At 36.1% G+C, this 21,826-nt stretch overlaps 1 protein-coding gene across 16 annotated transcripts in view; it reads left to right on the forward strand.

The window, feature by feature from the left end:
* NFIB (nuclear factor I B) overlaps window positions 1-21,826 on the forward strand; it is a 279,066-nt gene that overhangs the window by 246,266 nt on the left and 10,974 nt on the right. For 5 of the 16 annotated variants that reach the window (XM_071802714.1, XM_071802717.1, XM_071802716.1 and 2 more), the window contains 3 exons: window positions 2,629-2,794; window positions 6,761-6,843; window positions 15,309-15,397. The exons of 1 other annotated variant lie outside the window; for it this stretch is intronic. In XM_071802714.1, the coding sequence (XP_071658815.1) occupies window positions 2,629-2,794; window positions 6,761-6,843; window positions 15,309-15,397 (338 nt within the window). Of the gene's footprint in view, window positions 1-2,628; window positions 2,795-6,760; window positions 6,844-15,308; window positions 15,398-21,826 lie in introns of those variants that run through there. 10 more of the 16 variants (XM_071802715.1, XM_071802719.1, XM_065860921.2 and 7 more) reach the window with 6 other exon arrangements.

Genomic DNA, 21,826 nt, shown 5'->3' on the forward strand with positions numbered 1-21,826 from the left:
TAAGGCTCCTAAGGTAGCCCTGTGGTCACAGGTCAGTGACTCCTCCTAGGAGCTACCAGACTCAGCTGAGAGGTGGTTGTTCCTCCAGGAGGCTGTGTGGGCAGCTGGGCTGCCAGGGTAGGAGAGGGAGCTTGCCTCTGCAGCAGGCTTCCCAGAAACATACCAAAAATTTAGTCCAACATAGCAAACAGGTCTTATGGGCAAGAATTTTGGTGTTTTAGAGAAAAGTTTATCATAAGGCCTGCTCTTATTTCTGACAGTTTTCCCCACAGATACTTCAAACTGTGTCATGGCTCCCTTACCTACAACAGAGCATGTTTTATTAATATTTCAACATGAAGATGTCTCAAGCTGAACTCTGTACAACTTGCAGCCATTGAATGGAGATACTTGCCTCTAAGTTTTGGGGCATCTTGGATAATTTGTATGGGAAATTTATTTTAGGTAACTCCTAGAGATTTTCTGATTTTAGATTAGCAAAAATTTTCATTTTGTTCTAAGGCAGGTGGAGTCAGATTTCTTGTTGCCGAGGGATCTGGTTTTAGAGGTTGTCAGGCCTTTAAAATGGAGCCTGCAAAACAAAATTCCCTAAACTGCTGCTAAGATATATTTCAAAGAATGTGGGCTTATTGATACATACTTCATATATGACTGTTTGTTGTAATATACAGATGTAATTTGTATTATTGAGAAAAGGTTTCTGTAATTACTGAGTTTCCCACTTAGGATCCATTAGTCATGTAAGGATGAAAGCAGATGCTTAGTAAACTTTTAGGCTGCATTATTCTCTAGAAATTGTCTTGTATAAATTCTGCAACAACTCATTTTCGTTTTGAGAACACATAATAAGGGAAATCTAACTGTTAAGTTTCACCTAGTGAATAAAACTTAATGTAACATGCCAGTTATTTGTGGAAATTTTATTATTTGTGAAAGTATTGTAATTCCTTTGAATCCATGCTGCTATCTTATTTTGAAGCATCTTTGACAGCTGAATATATTCCCATTACTAAATTCCTACTAGTAACTTCTTGGCTTATGGAAATAGAAACATGAATGAAAAAGTGGTAAATATCACCCAGTTACTGTATTTGTAAGATCTTGGGATTCCATGGCTCTTTTGTCCCCACCCGCACACCAACACAAGCCCAAACATACTGTTACGTTTAGGGGGTGACTTTTTTCACCTGGAGGGATCGGTTGTTGGCCGCTTCTCATTAGTGTACATTTTTACTGTTACTTTTCATTGTAAGTCTTGTGATTTTAGAGCGGGAAGTAGTCTGCTCAATGTTCCTATGAATACAAAATGGTCTTCATTCTCACTTATATTTTCTGATGTTTTTTCTAGCTTAGGTTTAGATGTCCCAAAGAACAAGACTCTCCCCTGGGGGCATTTTCAAAGTCTAGTAGATCATACTGCCAGGAAGTTCTCCTGCTATTAATTTTAAATTTCCTCCTTCTTGATTTCATTCCATTACCCCTGGTTTATACTTCCTGTACTTTCCAAATAATTCCTTCCTCTTCTTTGTATTTATACTCTGCACGTACTTGCAGTAATTGTCTCAGCCCAGTTATTATTTCATTACCATAGTCATACTTACCTCTTTTAACCTTTCCTTGTTTCAGTTGAATCAGGTCCTTTATCAGTCCATTTCTTTATCTGAGTTATCTTTGAAAAGATCTTTCTGATAATAGGATTTGCATTATTTTTTACTTTGCATGGCTGTATTTTAAAATATCTACGATTCACAGAATATACAGTCTGTTTGAGACAAAAGTTGTCAGCCACTCTTCAAAAAGCAAGTACATCTTCCTAATTTTTACTTCAAGAGTATTTTCAGTCATGCAGAATGTCCATGGCATGTTTAAGCATTGGAAAAACACAGATAGCAGTGAATATTGCTAAATTCAGATGCACCTATATGCAGAAAGTAGCCTATTACCTTGATGTCCTGTAGAATAAGGTCATGTGCAGACTGCCTCTTGTATCTGTGAAAGAAGTGTCTTCATTTATTATGCTCTTGATTTGGCAAGTTCCCATTATGAAACACTTCTGTGTTTTTGGTAGGTGACTCTTGGCCAGATGTTATGATGTATGCATTATAGTGCATAGTATCCTAACACTCTCCCTCACTCCCAAACATGTGAATTATTAGTTAGTCTTCCAGTATGTGTAATCTCTGTGGACAACTGTGGTCAAGTCTTGGTTGTGCTCCAAGCCAGGGTGGTATGGCATGTGAAAACAGAGGTTTTGCATCATTCATTTGCTCTTGATACTTCACACAGTAGGGCCTATGCCTGGTCAGTTTAATTCTGCTATCATGGGATTTACTGTGGTTTACGGCCACTATCTGAACAGCAAATATATTTTGAAACAATCTGATGCATACTGCATCCAGAAAGAAAGAAGGCTTACCAGAAAGTACAGCTACTTAAGCATGTACTACCTGAGGAGGGACCTGCCTGTTGCAAGTACCACAAAAACATTCAGAGCTTTGTTAGAATGGTGCATTGCAGTACACAGGTACTATGGTGATGGGCATTCTGGAAAACCCTAAGATAGGTGGGTAGGTTCCTTGAACTCAATGTGTATGTTTCACAAGGCATTCTTTTGGTTTTGTTTTGTAGCCTAACAGCAGTGGTCAAGTAGTAGGGAAAGTGCCTGGCCATTTTACTCCAGTTTTGGCACCCTCTCCCCATCACAGTACGGTGCGACCTGTGACCCTGACCATGACAGATACTAAACCCATCACTACATCCACTGAAGGTGAGGCATCTTCACCTACAGCAATCAGTAAGTATTTCTTTAGGAAGCAAAAAATGTCCATCGAGGATTCAATACAATTTCAAATTGAGGCCAGAAAAAGGCGCCTTTTCCTACTATTTGACCAAGTAGATGCTCATCATTTTACATGGAGAGCAAAGGTGATCTGACTGCAAAGCTTTTCCTCCTCAAATTTCAACCAATGCATCATGTTACATGAACCAAAGTTTGTGACATGACAATCAAAATGAAAGGGAAAAGCCTGAATATTTGACCACTATTCAAGAAAAAGAAAATGCGGTTGTTCATCTAAGGTGGACATTGTTAAAGACATTGAGAAGCACACCCAGACAGCAAGGTTTTACAGTGACCCACAGATGGAATTCCAAACAGAGACCGGATAATTTGCTCCTCAATGAGCTTTCCTACAGAAATCAAGCCTTGTTACAACAAATACAGAATCCGAGCTATGAGAATTGCATGTTATAGGTTGTGTCATTTTTAGCAAAAACAACTGATATGAAATAAGAAAAAATAATTCCTCCTTGCTGCAATGGATGGTAGATGCACTGTTTGTTTGGTTGGTTGGTTTTTTTTGTGTTTTTTTAACAAACGAACACACACACAAAACCCAAACAACAACCCCCGCCAACTTTATAAACATTTTATTTCTATATAGGACCATATTATTTATCCTATTATCTTCAATGGAATTGCGGTTTTGGAAATAAGAGCCTGTCTCTTATTAGAGTAGTTTCTTCTCTTCCAAACACTCATCTTATTCTCAGCAATGCAGAATATTGCTTTTTAACTACTTTCTGCCTTTCTATTGTCTTTGAACTTTTATTTGGACTTGAGCTGATCAGTGTTACCAATATTTATCAGAATGGTGAAGATTTTTAGGAGACACTCCTGAACATGCACTTCAGAAGAAAATTTACAAGTCTTTGAGAATACTAAACTCTGTAGAATCCATTATATTAAAATTACTTGCCTTAGACCTGTTTAGTATCTGAACTGTGGATACAGTCCCTAACTTTTAGTCTGTCTTTACTGGAGACCGTAAACTGTACATTTCCCAGGCATTATACTACTTTGCATCTTCTCATTAGAAAGTGAAGCAGAGATGAGACTCAATTGCATAGGAGTGGCCAGGATGCAAAGGATGTAAAGGAGGAAAACTGGTTATGCCATTGCTATGATAAGTAGTAAGACTTGGACAAACTATTGTTTAAGTAGAAACAAATAGATTTATGCAAATATTTTAGCTGTTCTTTTAGTATAGCAGAATTTTTGTTAACAGGTGGTAGAGTATATCTAGTACTGGTAGTTTAGTTCTTGCACCTTTTAAGAAGAGTCATTTTTAACAGCAAACAAGAAGCTGTTGCTCTAACCCTTTGTTCCAGAAGAGAAAACTGAGAAAACTGAGTTTGTGTGTAGTTTTAAGTATTCATGGTTTTGTTCTACTTCCTGTTTGGTGTGATTCTGCCTGGCCTAAATCGCTGTCTCAGATGAGGTTAGGGTTTCTAATACAAATGGCAAAAAGAACAAATACGATGTCAGAAAGGTGTTAAGGTGTTTTCTGGTAATCTGATCATATTATTCATGATTACAGGAAAGCAAACCAAATTTGTTCATTGTCCTACTATAAAGGAAAAATCTGGATTACATTTTTCAGCTCAGTTACCACTCAGTTTCTTGTGCAATTCATTGGAACTTGGGTACCCTATTTCTCATGAACCTTAGGACATCTTAGTTTAGATATTTGAAACAATGCCTCCTCATGCTTCCATAGCAGTGTGCAAGTAACTTCTTGCCTAAAGATCCAATGTCTGTCACCATAGCACTTATACAATAATTAAACCAGCTTTATTTGAATGTGCCAGTTCTGCATATGAGATAGCATATAAATGCTACATGTTCAGAGCAGTGCAGTAGCCTATCTGCTCGGTAAAGCTTTTTGAAACTGAATTGGTAACTGTAAGAGCAAAAAAAGTGAAGGGACATAGCTTGTTGATGAAGAAAATAGCAAAAAATGAGGGATCATGTCCTGCTGATATATAAATTATATATGAGTACAATAAACTGTATTTTCAGTCATAATAGACATGACACACAAAGTACTGTTAGCTTAATCGGAAAAATCAAGGCTAAATATATTTTAAGGCATAGTTTTATTTGCAAAAACTGATTGTTTTGTTCAAAATATATATATATATTATATATGAAACAAATGCTTAGCCAACAAGTTATTATTATTACTCAGTCTGATGATAATAAAATGGCAAGTGATTAGTGCTGCTTTTCATTCTGAAGTGCAATAGCAGAACTGTTTTGAATGAGAAAGAACAGAGCTAGCTTTGACAATATTTGGGGAACCCTTTGGCCTCCACCATAATTTTCTTCTAACAACTGATTAATTTTAACCATAGTTTTTCAGTAAAATGTGTTTACTCTATGTTATGGTTTAACCCAAGCTAGCAATACAACCACAATAGCCACTCACTCACCCCCTCCCTCCTGGCCCCCAAACAGGGGAGAGAATCGAAAAGGAAGGGAGAAACCTGGGTTGAAATAAACACAGTTTAATAAAATAATAAAATAATAAAATACTAATACGCTACGAGTAAATATATATATAAAACAGAAATAAAAGATACTCAAGGCAATTCCTCAGGAATATGGTGAGCAGCCAGTCCCAGGAAATCACACTTGGTCCCAAAGCTGATCTCAAATAGGGAGGAAAGAAGATAAAGGCAAAAAGGCTCAGAGGCCTCTACAAAAAGGGAAAAGGCCAAACTAAACGTTACAAACAAACTCCCCCAGCTGCGCCCCAGAGCAATCAAGAGTGAGAATCCCTAAAAGAGTGAGAGAACAAGAGAGAGACTGGAAGCTCCTGACTCTCCTTATATCTGAAGAATAACACTAATGGGATGGGATACTCTTATTGATCAGTATGTATGTCAGTTAAGCTCTACCCCATCCATGCCCCCCTTCCTCGATGCCTCACACTTGTAGGCAGAGTGCTCAGAATATCCAAACCAGAGCAATTAAAAACATTAACTCTATGCTGGGGTGTTATCTCCTGTTCTCAAAATAAGTCCAAATAATGACTGTGATAGCTATGAAAAAAATTTTAGTAGTTTTGCTTTGTCTGCAGCAAGTTGTGATGTTGCAAGTTGCAGTGTGGGCATTTCCACTCTGGACAGTGGAGTTTGACCATAACCTCATTTCATAGATGCCACCAAAAGCCATGAGAGAGTAATGACTTTTAGGGATTACTGACGAAGACCAGACAGGAATGTGACCTACAGGTGAACGCTCCATATCCTGTAACTAATCTCAGCATTGCCTATCATTCCCTTTCTCCTCAGAAATGGATTGCTTTAATGTTCTGTAGCAGACAGTGAGAGACTCCCTTAAATTGTCCCCCTGAGAGAATGTTGTTTCTTGATGTGTAGGGGAGTTGAATATTTAATATTATATTCCACAGTAAAAACTAGCTCCCTCCTCCTGAAAATACTAATCAGATTACAACCTGTTTGCAAAAGCCTATAAAGATTTATTTCATGCCATGTAAATAGACTGAACTTTCGTTTCCAGTTTTTATTGTTCTTTTGCAGTTTTGTGATGGGCCTTCACACCCATAGAATAAGTGTACACTAATATTTTCTCTTTAGATTTTAATACCAGTGTTTACACTGGTGCCTCAGATTGGTGTAATGCAAATGAGAATCAGGCTTGTGATTCCTTCAAAGACATCATTATGATTTACACTTGCTGCTTCCATTGAAGTTTATAGGAATTTACACATGCTTTTCCAAATTGGGTCCATTTTTTCTATTAAAGTTTAAATAAAGGAAAACCACCACAGACACATCCTATACACTGCAAAGTCATAACTCTGAATCTCTCATATTTATAATGTACCTGTACAGGGTAATAGTTATAATAGGTTGGTATTTTTATCAATCTGTTTTGTTCTTCCTTAATCAGCCTACACAGCCTCAGGCACATCCCAAGCCAATCGATATGTGGGACTAAGCCCAAGAGACCCATCCTTCCTACACCAACAACAGGTGGGCAAGTTTCACATAGGTGTAATGATATAGAGAAGATTTTGTGATATTACCTTATACATGCTGCCACTGTTATCTTGGATTAGACTGAGATCCTAAGGGTTTCAGTATTTGTCTTCTGAAGATGAAGTTTACTCAAAAGAAAACTGAACCCTTTAAGAACGTTCAGTTTAGCTTACGCTTTATGGCTTAGATTTGTGCCATCTTAAGAAAATTCTAATAATGTTTCTTTCAATTATTTTGTTTTTCAAGAGCTCATGAGTGTAATCTTTAATATGATTTTAGGAAAATAAAAAATGAGATGTATAAGGAACAAATACTCATTTCAAAATCAGTTTAAAAAATAAACAAAATTTCCAAAGCAAAAAGTCCAGCTTATCATTTTCAAGCTATTTTTCCCCAGATGTTTAAGCCTACATGTCTTCGTTTTAGTTCTATAAGATGAATTAGAAAACCAAATTTTCAATATAACACATGATCATTTCCAGTTTAATAGGTTTAAATTGGTCTGCTGATTTCAAATGTGATAAAACCATGGTTTTGGGCTAGTTTCTTACCTCATTTATGTTTCAAGTAGCATTTTAAATTTCACATCTCATTAATGCTGTAAATTTAATGCAAATGAAGTGTTTACCCAAACTGTGAAAATATACAGCCGAGATTCACAATAACTTACAAAAAAATTAGCTACAGTCAGTAACAAGGCCATGCATATACAGAAATTCTACATTGCTAGTAAATTGAATAAATTCAGACCTTTCAAAACTTAAACATATTTTATGATGTGTGCTTGTGTTACATCTAGATCTTAACAGTCGAGGATTTTGAAATTAACAGCATGTAAAATGTTACAAGGGAAAAAGCTGAATGTGGCAGTAAGAAAAGGGCTGTTAAATAGTCCTTGATATTTATTGTACTGTATTTTTTTTTTCTCAGTTTTAGGTTCCTGTTAACGGTACACATGCCTGTTTCATTTTTCAGTAAAACCCACCTGTTCTGTGTTTGTTGAGATACATATATATATATATATACATAGCTTCATATAGAACTCTCTGTCCCTACCTGCTCACAAGGCAAGGTGGCATATGTCCCATCACATGCAAAGCTCAGAGAAAATCATAAATATGATCATTTATTCAAGGTAGTTGATGCTTTACCAACTTTTTCTTAACCAGAAGGGCCTGACTGTACACTTCTGTATAAATACCAAATTACAATAAGTGGTTTTGCCAACCGTTGATTTTTCAGTAAATTTTCTGATGTACTGGTGTAGTGCTATTTTTTTTGTTTGTTTTTGTTATATTATGAAATGTGTTGCTATTACTATAACATGGATCTTTCTGAAAGAAGTACAGTACATGTTTTTTATATTTTAAAGCACACACAGCATTTCTCTTTTAAACACAGTGCATGTAATTCCTGGATTTCTTTTTGTATGAAGTTTTACATAGCATCTTTTGAAAAGTCTCTGACATCCAATTGATTTTGGGATGTGCAATAGTTTTTTTTCACTATTTTTTTTCAGCAAATTTTCTACCGCTTAAGTCCACCTTCTTTCAAATTAATTGAAAGCATTACAAACTTCTCGTCATATGCCAGAGGGTAATGTCAGCACCAATTTTCTCTTGGCTGAGTTTATGTTAGGTAAATCATATACTGCTTATTTCATGCATCTTATATATAATTTTGTCTTTGTGTAGGTGAAAATATACTCAGAGATTTCAGCGATGTCATAGGAACATAAATGTGAGAGGGATCTCAAGGGTCATCACGGTCTTTGGTGTTTCCATGCACTATGTTTTATACTCCCTTTCATGGTAAAATGTGTAGCCAGATGGCTTAGGGGGAAGAGGAAAGCAAATTAGGTCTCACATGCACTTGGTAAACAGAAAAATTCTTCAGTGCCATCGTGAAACCAATGTTTTTTCCTTCTAAATTATATTACTTGTAGGCTCATTATATTAATTCCATAGCATCAACTGAAGACCAGTAAGACATATAGTAAATTTAAAAATTGTGCCAGGGTGTCATTTTTGCTATGAATTCTCTATTCTTTTCTAAATTTTGCAATGGATGTATGTGCATGCTTGTCTGAGTGTGCTTGGGGAGTGTGCATGTGTGGATGCTTACACATATAAATATGTACAAAATTACAGAATAGTATGTACCACTGAAACCATTTGAAAGAACAGAATACTTTGACAACAAAGCTTTTCAGGTGGAAAAACACAAATATATAAGTGCATATATACAAGTTTCTAATAAATTAGTTTACTTCACTCACTGAAATCCTAAAGACATCTCTGAGATAACATCATTTATGTTTATTACCCAGAAAATGAGGTGGAGAACTGAGATTGTCTAAATAATTTTCATAGAGCAAAGGTTGTCCTATAGTAAGGCAGAAATGAGATTGATTTACTATGTCCTTTCATTACTTTACAACAATTTAAAAGAGACCACTCTTCTTGTGGCAGATTTTAAATGCATTTGGTTTAAAGCAGCCCATGATGAGTGAAAAGTAAAATCAAGGGCTACATGAAATAAAAGCAATCCATCATTTTGTATTAGTGAAGAGAAATTCTAAATTAGAAAGCCAATGGTTTTAGTTCCAGAGAGGTCTTTTAAATATTCACCATGCCCTGTGATGCACATTGACCCCTCAAGAATAAATATTGTCACTGGTACATTTTTTTACTTCATTGGAGGAGTTTTTATGAAGAGAAAGATTGGTGTGTACTGTTGAATACTTTTTGTTGTTGTTAAAAAGAATTATTATATAGCCTGTTTAAAATACAGGAACCACAATAAATTTAAAAGTTACACATTTATTTTGCAACATGCACTTACATGGAGTCTTTTGTCAAAGTGATGGTTTGCTAGAACTTCTAGTACACGACTTCTAGCACAATTTACCTATAATACACACCTTTGGATGGGAAGCACTGAATACAACTTTGAAAGACAGCGCTAGCTAGCACCAATGGGAGTGATTTATTTGCTTTTATTGGTCTAGACACTATGAAAAAGATGCTGTTACGTGCTTTACTTAGCATGCTACATTGATAGGAAGACAAGGTCCTAAAGAGGAATTATAATTTTGCACTTCACTTTCTGCTGTAATCACTGCTGGGTCTTCCTGTTACCAGCCTTGAAATTCCAGGTATTTCTATACTGTGACATAAACAGTAACAAAACACATCTCTTGCCTCAGTGGCATCTAAAAAGTCACATGTATCTGATTATTTTGTTGTAAAAAAGGTATGTCAGCTCCCCCTTAACTCTCTGTTACAAATTGTTAATGACCAGTGTTTTCGCTTTTCTTCATTCAGCATCAGCTTTGGAGAGTTGTTAAGAATTGATAACATAACTCCAGGGAGGGCACCATAGGAAGGAGCAAGGGAAGTGTTAAGAGCTGGTACCTGAGTGATTTTTGTTTTAAATTGGTGGTTGGTGGGTTATTTTAGGAAGTCAGATCTAGAACTTGGTGCTCATAATCTGTGCTGGGAAATACTTTACATGATTTATGCATAAAAGATTGGATATCTTCACAATTATATGGGAGCACCTTCCCCTCCCCTTTTTTCTCTGATGTGCAGCTACTGAAGGTTTGTGGTTTCTAAGCCCAGACTATAGGAAAAAAAGCAAGAAATTGAGGCAACTCAGTCAGTTCAATCTTCTACAAGTGGACACAGTCCGTTGTGTCTTCATTCTTTTGGCTAAATAATTTTAATGGAGAGATCATTAGTTCAGTAACAAAGGCTTAATAATCAGAATTCTCATGGTTATGTAACAACAGTTCTGTAGCCTCCTTGTGTTACTGTTCTCAGCTTCATGAATTTATTATGTTCCTGAAATGACAGAAACTTAAGAGACAGGTTGATGCTGTTTCTGGCTATAAAGCTAGAATATTACCAGAACTACTAATCATGCACTTGTGTAAAACATATAAAAAGATAGATGGATGGATAGATGGATGGATAGATAGACATCTGTATTCACTGCACATACAGATTAATGGTTTCACAAATAATAAGATTTCTGTTGGAATGAGTGAAATGACTGACAGCTTTTCTTTCTTGTCCATTTAGCTTTAATGCACTTTCGAACACTGTATGTGTGATTCTGTTTTTAATTAGAAAATATAAGTAAACAGGATAGCTGTTCAGGTCTGTGAAGACAATGACCTCTAGAGCTTTCATGTCTGTTACAGCAAACTGTGTTAACTAATGGTGGCCCAGTTACTGAGGAGCTAGTGAACTCTTCCAGTCTTTACACTAATACACTAGCATGGTTTTTTTACTAGAGCTTGTACTTTCTGGATGTGGTGTGTGGTATGCTTGATTTTCACACATCTTGGACATTTGAATGAGACACTTGCTATGTACGTGGTAGTAAGAAACACTTTGTGTCTCTAAAATGCAAAATCAGAAAATTGTAGATTGCTTTTTATTTTCTACACACCACACTGTCCGGCCTCTTCGGTAGGAAGTTGATCTTACCAGATGCATCCTTCAGTTATTGAATCACAACAGTTCAAAATGGAGTTCTCTTCTTACTATTCATCATGCGAATTGTAAACTTAAATGCTCACTGAACAGAGTATATGTTTGCAAAATGTTTTGGGTGGATGTTGCTTTTGCTTTCAGCAGAAGGCTGAAAGAAGAACACAAGTGGACTCTTAAACAGAACTTCTCAGTAAAACCAGGAAACAGGTTATCAACACTTAGACTGTTCTTATTGTATCCCTTATCATAATTGACAGTTTGACGTAAAACTGGGTCATATGATCACCAGGGAGGTATGTAAATGGATAAGAGGTCACCTTTCACATATGCTTGCTGGAAAGGAAACACATTTAAAGGAAGTTTCAGTCAAAACAATGACAATATGCAAATGTTAAGTTTTATGGGCTTTTCTCAACTAACAGAAGCTATAGCACAGTCTTCTATTACACTTTCCAAAATATGTATCTGCTTTCACTAGCCATTACAGAAGCTTGAAATGCATGTTATTCTTAAACAGCCACTCTTTAAATAGAATACAGCACCTGCTTAAATATTAACCCATAAAAATTATTCAGACTGTGACTAGAGATTGAGCTGTTGACTATAGGTTTTTAATGTACATAGGATTTGCATACTGTTGAGGGTTTTGATTGCGGGGTGACAATAAAACCCCGGCAGATGTATTGTTAACCTCCTCTCCTCCTCTGCTTCCCCCTTTTGCCCCTCTGTCTCCCCACTTCCCACTAAGAGGCACTTGCAGTGGGCTTTGTGCTCTCTGCTACTTCATGAATGTAGCAGTGAGGATGTCTCACAGGGATAGGAGACCGCTACCCGGAAATGGCTGGGCTGCCTCTGGGGTTTCGCCATCTGCTGCAAGGCTGGGCATCCTTTTCTGCTTCTAAATACAGACCCATGTTCTTTTTCTGTGTGGTTAGGTGAGAGATAAATAAAATAATTGATAATGTTTTGAGGATGGAAGGTGTTATCAGAGTTCATGTGTCTTGCCTTGCTGAAAATGATGAAGCCATAGGACTGAAGAGAAGGCCAGTCCAACATGCTTCTAGGAAAGACTTTTCACCATGTCACATACCAAATCAGGTCATTTATTTTGCATTCATAGCATATTTTTCAGAAAGTTAGTTTTTCAGCATTTATTAAAAGTCTCATAAGGACTGTTTCTCAAGTCCTTCTTAAGTTCACTTCACTTAAATTACTCTGAGGACTATAACTAGCCAGAAAGCTTTCAGCATGACTCCAGACAACATATAGCACTCATAGTACTGTACAGAATTGCCCTACCTCCTTCCAAAGCTTGGTACTCATTTCAGGTCTGTGCCCCCAGGCTTTCTCTACTGTGCTGTCTGGACATCCTTCAAAGGCTGCATTCCTGCTGCTTTGAACAGACATCTTCCATCAAAAGGAACCAGAGCTTGTAGAGTTCTTTTAGGATTCTCCAGCCTTTTAACCCAGAAAGCACTCAACACATGTAAAGGATGCAGAGTCAGACTTCAGAAGTTATATTTCTACATACTTTCGAAAATATATTTCTATGTCTTAGACACCCTGATGTCTAAGCAGGAGTGATTTGGGAGAAGGAATTTAATATGAGGGAGAAAAAAAAAAAACCCACAACATTTTTCTGGCATGTTAGTTTTCAAAGACAACATGGCAGCTACCTGAGCTTTTTGAGGCGTGTGGAGCAATAGTTTTTAACATTGGGAAGGTGTTTTTCAGCACAGCTGTTGCAGTTCTGGGTTTAACCACAGAATCTGTTGTCATTCAGACCTGCAGTTCTTCAGGATGTTGTCAGTACCACAGTTATGGCACAGTTGGTGCGGTGAATAGCACTACAGTTTACACTGAGTATGAATGTGGTGTAGCATGTATCTTCATATAGATGTGCCTGTATCTACAGCATATATATAAAATGCACATGCTCTATTATTACCGTTACTGTAATTAGATGTATATGTATTGAGATATGTATAGCTATACATAAAATGAAGTATGTCATTGCTAGCATTTATGAAGTGGGTTTGAAAAGCTCTTTTGGAGCTTTCTTAATGATAAATTTAACACATTAACTGTATATGTGATAAGTTTCCATACAGACTGTGGGAAGAATATAATGATTTAGTGCAGAAACTCATTTAGTAAAATGTAACGTATCAATCCCTTACTGTTTTCCCCAAACAGCAAATGCAATCAAGTTCTATAGTAAGCTAAGTGCTTGCCAGGTTTTTGAGCTAGACCTAAGTCCATAAAATCATTCGGTAACATTAAGTTTGGGATTTTAGTATTTTTATGGTTCTAATCAGCCAAAGGGCTTTTATTCATAGATTTTATGTTTTGTGAAAGAAGAAAAGAGGGGGGGTTTAACCTTTCAGTCTTGTGTTTCAGCTGGAATGGAGTTTTTATAGCTAAGCTATAAAGCTTTAAGATATGCATCTGTAAGGAAGATGCTGACATTCTTAAAGATTGTTACAAAAAATCCATCTACTGTACACTGAGTAACTGAGCTGACATATTTTACTATGTCTTCAATATTAAAATCAGGTTTATGATGCTGTTTTGTATAGCAACTAAACTAAATATTTACTTACCCCTTTCTTTAAACATATTCAATGCATTATGCACGGTTACCTCTAGCAAACTTTTTGACTGCATGTTTCCTTTTCTGGTTAATTTCATGTGGTTTAGTCATGCTTTTAATGGCCTTTAGAATGTCCCTTGGAGTTCTTTAGATAACAAACAAGAAACAATCCCTATGAAAACATCAGAGACTAACATTTCCATTTCTCCGACCTTAACAGCAGGAAGCTTATGAGTCTAACAGCCAGACAGGGTCAGGTTTGCAATACTGTCTTGTCCTCAGCATTTGTATTTTTCAGGAAAAGACTGCAATTAATTGTGCTCCTGTGAATACAGTTTATTGTTGTTTGTTTGCTGTAACCTGCTTTATCTAAAGACTGTGTGCATGAATTGAGAATGAATTGAATGCAATTAAACCCAGCAACACTATATTAAATTCAGAGTGCTGTATCATATATAACGATGCAGCAATTTATATACGCCGTGAGTATACAGAGGTTGAAATATATGTTTTCTTCACAAGACAGATAAGTTCATTTTCTTAAAAATAGCAGTATGTATTTTCAATAAAACTGCTGACACTATAGGGCAGCTGTTAAATGAACAAAGCTGTAGAGGGTTGCTTGAACAATCCCATGAAAGCAGAACTGATGATTTGAAGATCAAGGAAGAATTTGTTTCAGCTAACATTTAGTACATTCCTCATTACATTAAAATGCAATAAAGTATTTTAAATGCAATTATTCGGAGTCTAAAACAAGTTTAGGTTATTTTATCACCTCTTGCTAAGTAATACCACTTTCAGTAGCACTAGATTAATAAACTTCCAATTACAAAATACCTTTACCCTTCTCAAATAGCAAGATAAGGACATACAGTATGTTTAAATTGGGCAAATTTTCTATAAATTGCATGTCTTCTGTGTTTCACGAAATGCATGTTACAAGATATTTATTATATTTGACCTTAGTACACATTATATAGAGCATTGCTTAGACAAAACAGCATTTTTATTTCCTTTCTTAAAGTATCTAACTATTGAATATTAACATTTCCTTTTATTTCAGCTTAGTTGGTAATCTAATAATGGCTAATTGTTATGTGCTAAACACTAGTTACTCTTTTATGCTTTATTAATAGAGAAGCGTATTAAAGTAGCATTATCTTAAGCAAATCTCTAGGTTTATATTTCTCAGAATACGTTATTTTTCTTTGTTTTTTTAAATTTTATTTTATTTTTCAGAGTTGCTTCTTGGGAAAGTAAGGCTTTTGCTATGTACAGTACTAGTTTGCATGTATTCATTTAAATACTAAAAACTGTAGTACTGCTCGATCCATATCTGACTGCTAGGTTTCAATTGACAGCTGAGAATTTGTGACTGGACCATGAATCAAAACGGCAGGCATTTATACCCCAGTGCCAGTGAGGATACATTGGGAATTACTTGGCAAAGGTAACATTTTAATTATTTCCACCCCTACACCACCTCTAAAAAAGTTGCATTGAGCTACAGTATCTGTTTTAACAGGCCTTCAGGGGAATATGTGACAGCATTTGATTAAAACACTCATATAACATTTTTTCCCATATGCATTCTGGTCATTTTTAGTATAAGCTGAATATCAAAACTACCCTAATTAAGCACCTGGAATGACAATGCTGTGCTGTCAAATGCAAAGAATTTGTAAGTTTCAGGGAATACTGATCTTAGGCTTTAAAAATGAAAATGTTGTTTGCAGAATTAAAGGTCATATTTTGGGGGCTTAGTGGTTAACAGAAAGAAAACCATGTTGTTAGAGGTATAGATTAGTATAATAATGGATGTCTGAGGTGGTGGTGGTTTTGGACAATGAATGAGCATACTATTCATAGAGACTTTTCTGATTAATCTGCTGGTGTAGATTTAAATCACTAACATGTAAATGAAGGTAAGATGTAAACCATCTTATTTTTCAACTAAATAACAGAATAATTAGGAGTGATTTACACAAAAGAGAGCTTCTTTTTGTATGAAAAAAGGGCAAACACAATAAACTCCATTAAGCTTTGGTACATTAACAAATTACTCATTATTATCTTTTACATATCTTGATGAATTACAGTAATAGAGAGGTGTGTGCTTCTAAATAGGTATGTAAAGAAATCAACATATCCATACTACATCAGTTTTCCCCTTTTTCATGTGCAGGATTATCTGCAACACTCAGCACTTAATGGGGGTTGTAATGTAAAACCTGCAGGTTGGGACCCTGTCAGGTGAAGTACTAGCTACTCTCTCTCAAAATTTTAAATACCTCATGGACATTTGTGTGCACATGAAAATATACGTATTTTGGAATAGTTTGTGTGTGTGAGTGTGAGTGTGTATTATATACAAAATGCCTTTTGATGCACTGTATTGTACTATGGATTGTTAGAAGTTTTGGGAGGCGTGAATATTAAACTGGAAGGGTGATTATGGAATTTGAGAATTGGTGCCATTTACAAATAAGAAGTTTAAATGTCTTGAATATTTTTGTTTCACTTTTCCTTTTTACAATTTTTCTCCAGTAGTATTTAAAATCTGGAAGAAATGTGGTGAAAAAGCAAGGTGTTGCCATTTTTTTCCTTATAGATTAAATGGCACAATGGAAAATTTGCTAATGGATTCATCTCCTCAAGGGTTGTGATTCACATTATAAATCCCCATCATGCAGTAATTGCCAGTTTTCAATGTACTGCCAAGAGTGAATCCAAACTGAACTAGTATAGCACAGAGAGTGTGATTTATACTCCGTTACAAAGGGTGTTGCTTTTTCAGGGCATCGACAGGCATTAGGAAATTATATCACACTGCCTATCTAGGAATATCTCCTTCAATGATTTCAGTCAGCCATTCTTCGAGCACCCTGTAAAGCAATACCTGTTTATACCAGCTGAAGCACTATGGCAGTGTTTGCTGAATTGAATTTTCTAAAAGAAAAAGGAGGAAAGAGATTTCTAGGTGATGACCAAGGAAACATTGGTGATGAATACAAGCATGTTGTGTGATCCACTCACCTTTATAAACAAAAAAGCCTGGCAGGTGGCTCCCAGAGTGGTGCCTGCTGCTTTGGCCCTGCCAACATACAAAGTGTTGCCAGATGAGCCTGGGCACAAATTCTGCCATGGACAGCTCTTTATAGGCCCTGACTATGCATACTTGGCCTTGAAATAAGGACAACCTTGGAGGACAAAGAAACAAACTGTTACTTTTCTCTTACTAGATGACTTTTAGGATTTGGATTTGGCATACAACATTCTTCAAATCCTATGTAGGTAAGGATCTAAGAATGGAAATGATACTTGCTGAGGCTAAGGAGCAGTGATCCATTCTAACACTAAAACTAACACCAAAATGTATTGCAAGAGGAATTGTTCCTTGTTGGCAAAGAGATATATTCTAGTCCATATAGTCAAATTTACTCCAAAATGGTTTGTTAAATGATTCTGTGACTTCCTCAGATCTGCAGTGATTATTGTGATGGTATTTGATCTGATTTTTTACAGCAGACTTTTGTGGTTATTTCAATAATACTGATTTTTCAGAAATATCTTTGACTTCAAGAAGATAAAGTGAGCAGTTCCTCAGTGTTAGCTGTCCTGTCTCTGCAGAAGTCAGGTAGCAGAGGTGGCCAAGCTGAAAGCTTTGTCATAGAGCTCTGTTGGTCAACCACACTTCGGAAACTTGGTGAACATGAATTATGAGAAACCTCTGTTATTTCTATCTTCTTTGCCTTATTAGTAGCTGCTTGTCATACCTGATAGTAGATACAATATGTAGGTTTCAAAACATGATACATAGATTTCAAAATACATTTTCTGGTTTTATTTTTTTCCTTATAGAATGATATATCTGTTGGCACTTGAAGTCCCAGGTATGAGACAGTAGTAGTCCATATGCAAAAGACTGAATTTTGGGGAAAAAAAAAAAAAAAGAGAGAGAATATGGATAGTACAAGGCAAACAAAACATAACAAAACACCCCACAAAACTTTAAGTCATTGATGTACAATTTCTTCAAAACCAGAAGACCTTCAAGGAATAGTGATACTAATAACTGATAAATTCTTTGCTTAGCTGAATTAAACATTGTAGTATCTTTAAAGGAAATACTTATGTAAAACATCCTGTACCCGTGAGCATTCTAAAAAAAAGAGGGAAAAAAACCCCTGTTATTTGGTAAAGTATTTGCAAGTAGAAATTTTTATTTTGCTCCTGATACCCTAATCTTCTACAATTTTTTCATTATTGTTGTTGCTTACTTACAGCATTTATGGTATATATTTTATTATGCCTGCTGAACTTTGAACAGCATTTAGGCACATCAGTAGAATTAAGTTCTGAAGTACTTTTAAGATCACTTGGGTAAATTTTTCCTGTAAATATGAAGATGCTTAGAATAGCTTAAAAATAACAAAAAAAACCCTTATTTTTTTCACAATCACAGTTCTGTGATAATAACTGTTCTCCTAAAGAGAGAGGGTGAGGGCAAGCTGTGCAAATCTGTAAGGTTTGCTCAGGAAAATACAGTCCCAGTTGCTACATAAGAGGAAAAGTGTACACAAGTAGACTTAAGACAGGAGTGAGAGTGATAAGTGTGTGTGTATAAGTCTGATAACATGAGCTTTAGACTGAATCCCAGCCACTTGTGCTATTGATATTTAGACCACTCATAAAAGCAGGCATGATGGTTCTCTTTTAGAGCATTTTGAGTATTTGCAAGTCTTTCACAGACAATAAGTGAATTTTTATTGCCAAAGTGTACATTTTAACTTAGCTATTGACAAATATATTTTTATCCCCTACTATTGTTATTAATATTCATTTTTTTTAACAATCTTTTTGTATTAGTTTTACAGGTTAACTGTTACTTTAGCATTACATTTATACTACACAGGCAAATGCGATAGGTTAGTATTTCCTGCTTTTGGTCTGTTATCTTGACACATAAGCATAGTACAACAGCTGGTTTGTTCCTGGAGATGCTGAGGGAAGCTGTGTTCTCAGAGTGCTGAATTTCCTTCTCAGCATTAGCTGTAGGAGTGTTCAGCTTTCCAGGCACCATTTTTTCCCCCTAGCACCACTCTGGGTTTATGATAATAATGCTGATAAGACAATCAAATGGGATAATCTCTGATTTGTGAAAGAAGGAGGAGGGGAACTGAGAATGGGTGCACATTGCTTTTGTAGCACAGTACCTTGTGTGTGTTTAACTTGTACCTTATGTGTGACTAACACAGTCAGCAGCATTGCTGTGGCAAGCACATTTTGGCAAACACAGACACCTGTTAGAGCAATACCCTCTCTCCCCCTCCCCAGCTTCCCATCCCCCTCAATCGCCTTGAGCAATGTTTTGGAATAGAAATATCAATTCATTATAATTTAAGAAAAAAAATCCTGAAGTATCCTGATGTAAAAATATTCACATAAAGAAAACCTGATGATTTCTGGTCTTTATCAATTTAAATTGCTAACTCTAATAGTTTTACCCAACTGTGTAATGCAGAAAGATGTGCAGAACATTATGTTTCCTTTCCATCTAGGCAAACATCTTCAGAACACTTCCTAAGAAATTAATTGTATTCAAGCCAGACTTGAATGCTGCCATCCCACAGGAAATGGGTCAGCAATCCATTAAGATGCCATTAGATAATCTAATTTGGAACTTAATCTCTAAATTAACCATGCTCCATACTTGAAGCATACTTGAGAGAAAGAAAAAAAGTTTATGTTTGAATCGATAGGGGAGCAGAAGCGTGAAGAAGGCTGTTTGTTTTCTCTGTGGCTGTGGTCACGTCTCAAGCTGTCTGGTAACCAGGAGAAACCAGACATGATGTAATTCCAGATTGAACTTGAACTTCAGGGAGTTAGAATGGGGGAACAATAGACCATAGGAATCAATAATGTCCATTTTCCACATGATTATGTTTGGAGCTTTAAGTTAAACTTTATGGGAGAAACAGCAAGAACTGCAGTGTGATCAAAATGAATGAGATAATCCAGAAGCAAGATGTTAAAGAAAACAACTTCAGTAATATTTTCTGAGCAGCACTGCAGATTCCAGCAGGATTAGAAAAGTTCCCGCTCTGCAATGAACTGGTTGCCTGTTCTGAGTACTCTTTGTTCACTTAGGTAGGGCAAACTTAATCTCATGTTTCCTGTCAGATGATTTTTGGCAGCACTGCTAGGTAAGGAGGAGCATATTACAGAGAATTCCCAAGTGTAAATTGTATCTTTAACCCCTTGGTTACCCTGTTTTTCTAATTCTTAATTATCTTACCTCCAATAGTTTCATTTGAAACAGTAAAAATACACTGTTGTTTTCTGTGGGTTTTTTTAGTTTCTTTTTGTTTTGTTGTTTTGTGTGTGTGCATTTAGGATTATTTGTGTTATTATTTAGGCAAGCTAATTTGATAAATTAACTTTCAATCACATTTTTTGTTTCAGAAGTGCCAAGGTAACATCTAACAGATTAAAATTAGACATGGTAATATTTGGGGAAACAAATAGTACAGACGTGGAAAGTGCAGAGTCAGTTTTTCATAGGCAACCCAATGGTCTTCAGTAACTGAAGCCCACATTCTTTATGGTTTGGCTCTATGGGAAGCAGTCCTTCACTTGGTCATAACCCCCTCTGTGCATCTGCATATTTGCAAATCTCCTTTAACCCTATCCCTGCACCAAACACTCATGCATGCATGGTCCAGACCACAGCATGGACATGCACCATTTCGCTGGGCCCTTCCTCTGCTGTAGATTTTCTTTGTTAGTGATGGGGTCTGTGGGGTCTGTGGCCTCTTCCTGATCTTTCTGTACTTTTTTTTTTTTTTTTTTGACACGATTCCCTGGTCTGCAGGGAATAAAATAAGTATTCTTTCAGCAGAATTCACTTTTCACTCCTCTGGGTATTAATCAGTAAGTCTTTAATTCCTCCATCTGCTAGATGGGTGGTATGTGCCTGGTGGACTATAAAAGTCATCCTAAATTAAGCTGAGATATACTTAAGATATCTCTTGAAGTAAATGATCACTTTGGAGGTGAAATTTGGCAGCTGTTTAGCTACAGATACCAATTTGGAATAGTAACAGAAGTGCTGCATTAAGTAGATGCTGTAGGGGTGGTTATTTTTCTGGCAGAAATGCACAAGTGGGAATTTAGCCAGGGCACTGAGGTTAGCACAATTACATTTCCAAAGTTCATATGATCTTAAGAATTTGAAATGCTAAAGCTCCCTGCACTTGTGTGGGCAAGCACTTGCCTAGTACAAGAGATACGAATCTTGTTTGGTGACTCACTAGTGCCACTTCTCTCAATATTGAAGGCATTTCTACCTTTTATGTCCAAAGCTGACTTGGCATCTGATCTGCCTTGTCTAAGCTAGTATGTTCATGCACAGGGTAGTAAATTTGCACAAAGGAAAAACTGTTTTAAGGGTACTTTTCCAAATGGTGAAACACTTACAGAATTCTGAAGCTGTGATAGAAAGAAGTTAGTAACTGGTGGAAAATAGGAACCTTAAAATCCTTCAGTTTTACTCAGATCTGATTGGATTTATTTTTTATTGCATTTAGTTAATAGTTTAACATCATTATACTCCTTATGTTATTATAACCTCCAAAGCGGACTGTATAGACATATAATGTTAGCATTGCTTGTGGTCCATTCCAGTAATATTTTAATCAGAGGTTCTTGAAACAGCGATTATTATCTTTAAGAGGAAATCACAGCAGAAATCTTGATTGAATTAACATGTGAAAACTGTAATGGAAACTGTAATGGAGAATGTTAAACCTGTAGCTTGCTTGCAGAATTTTCCGTTGCTGTTTTATTACATTTGAACAGATAAATACTTTATACTTGC

This window comes from Patagioenas fasciata, chromosome Z (genome assembly GCF_037038585.1).
Source record: "Patagioenas fasciata isolate bPatFas1 chromosome Z, bPatFas1.hap1, whole genome shotgun sequence".
Taxonomy (NCBI): domain Eukaryota; kingdom Metazoa; phylum Chordata; class Aves; order Columbiformes; family Columbidae; genus Patagioenas; species Patagioenas fasciata.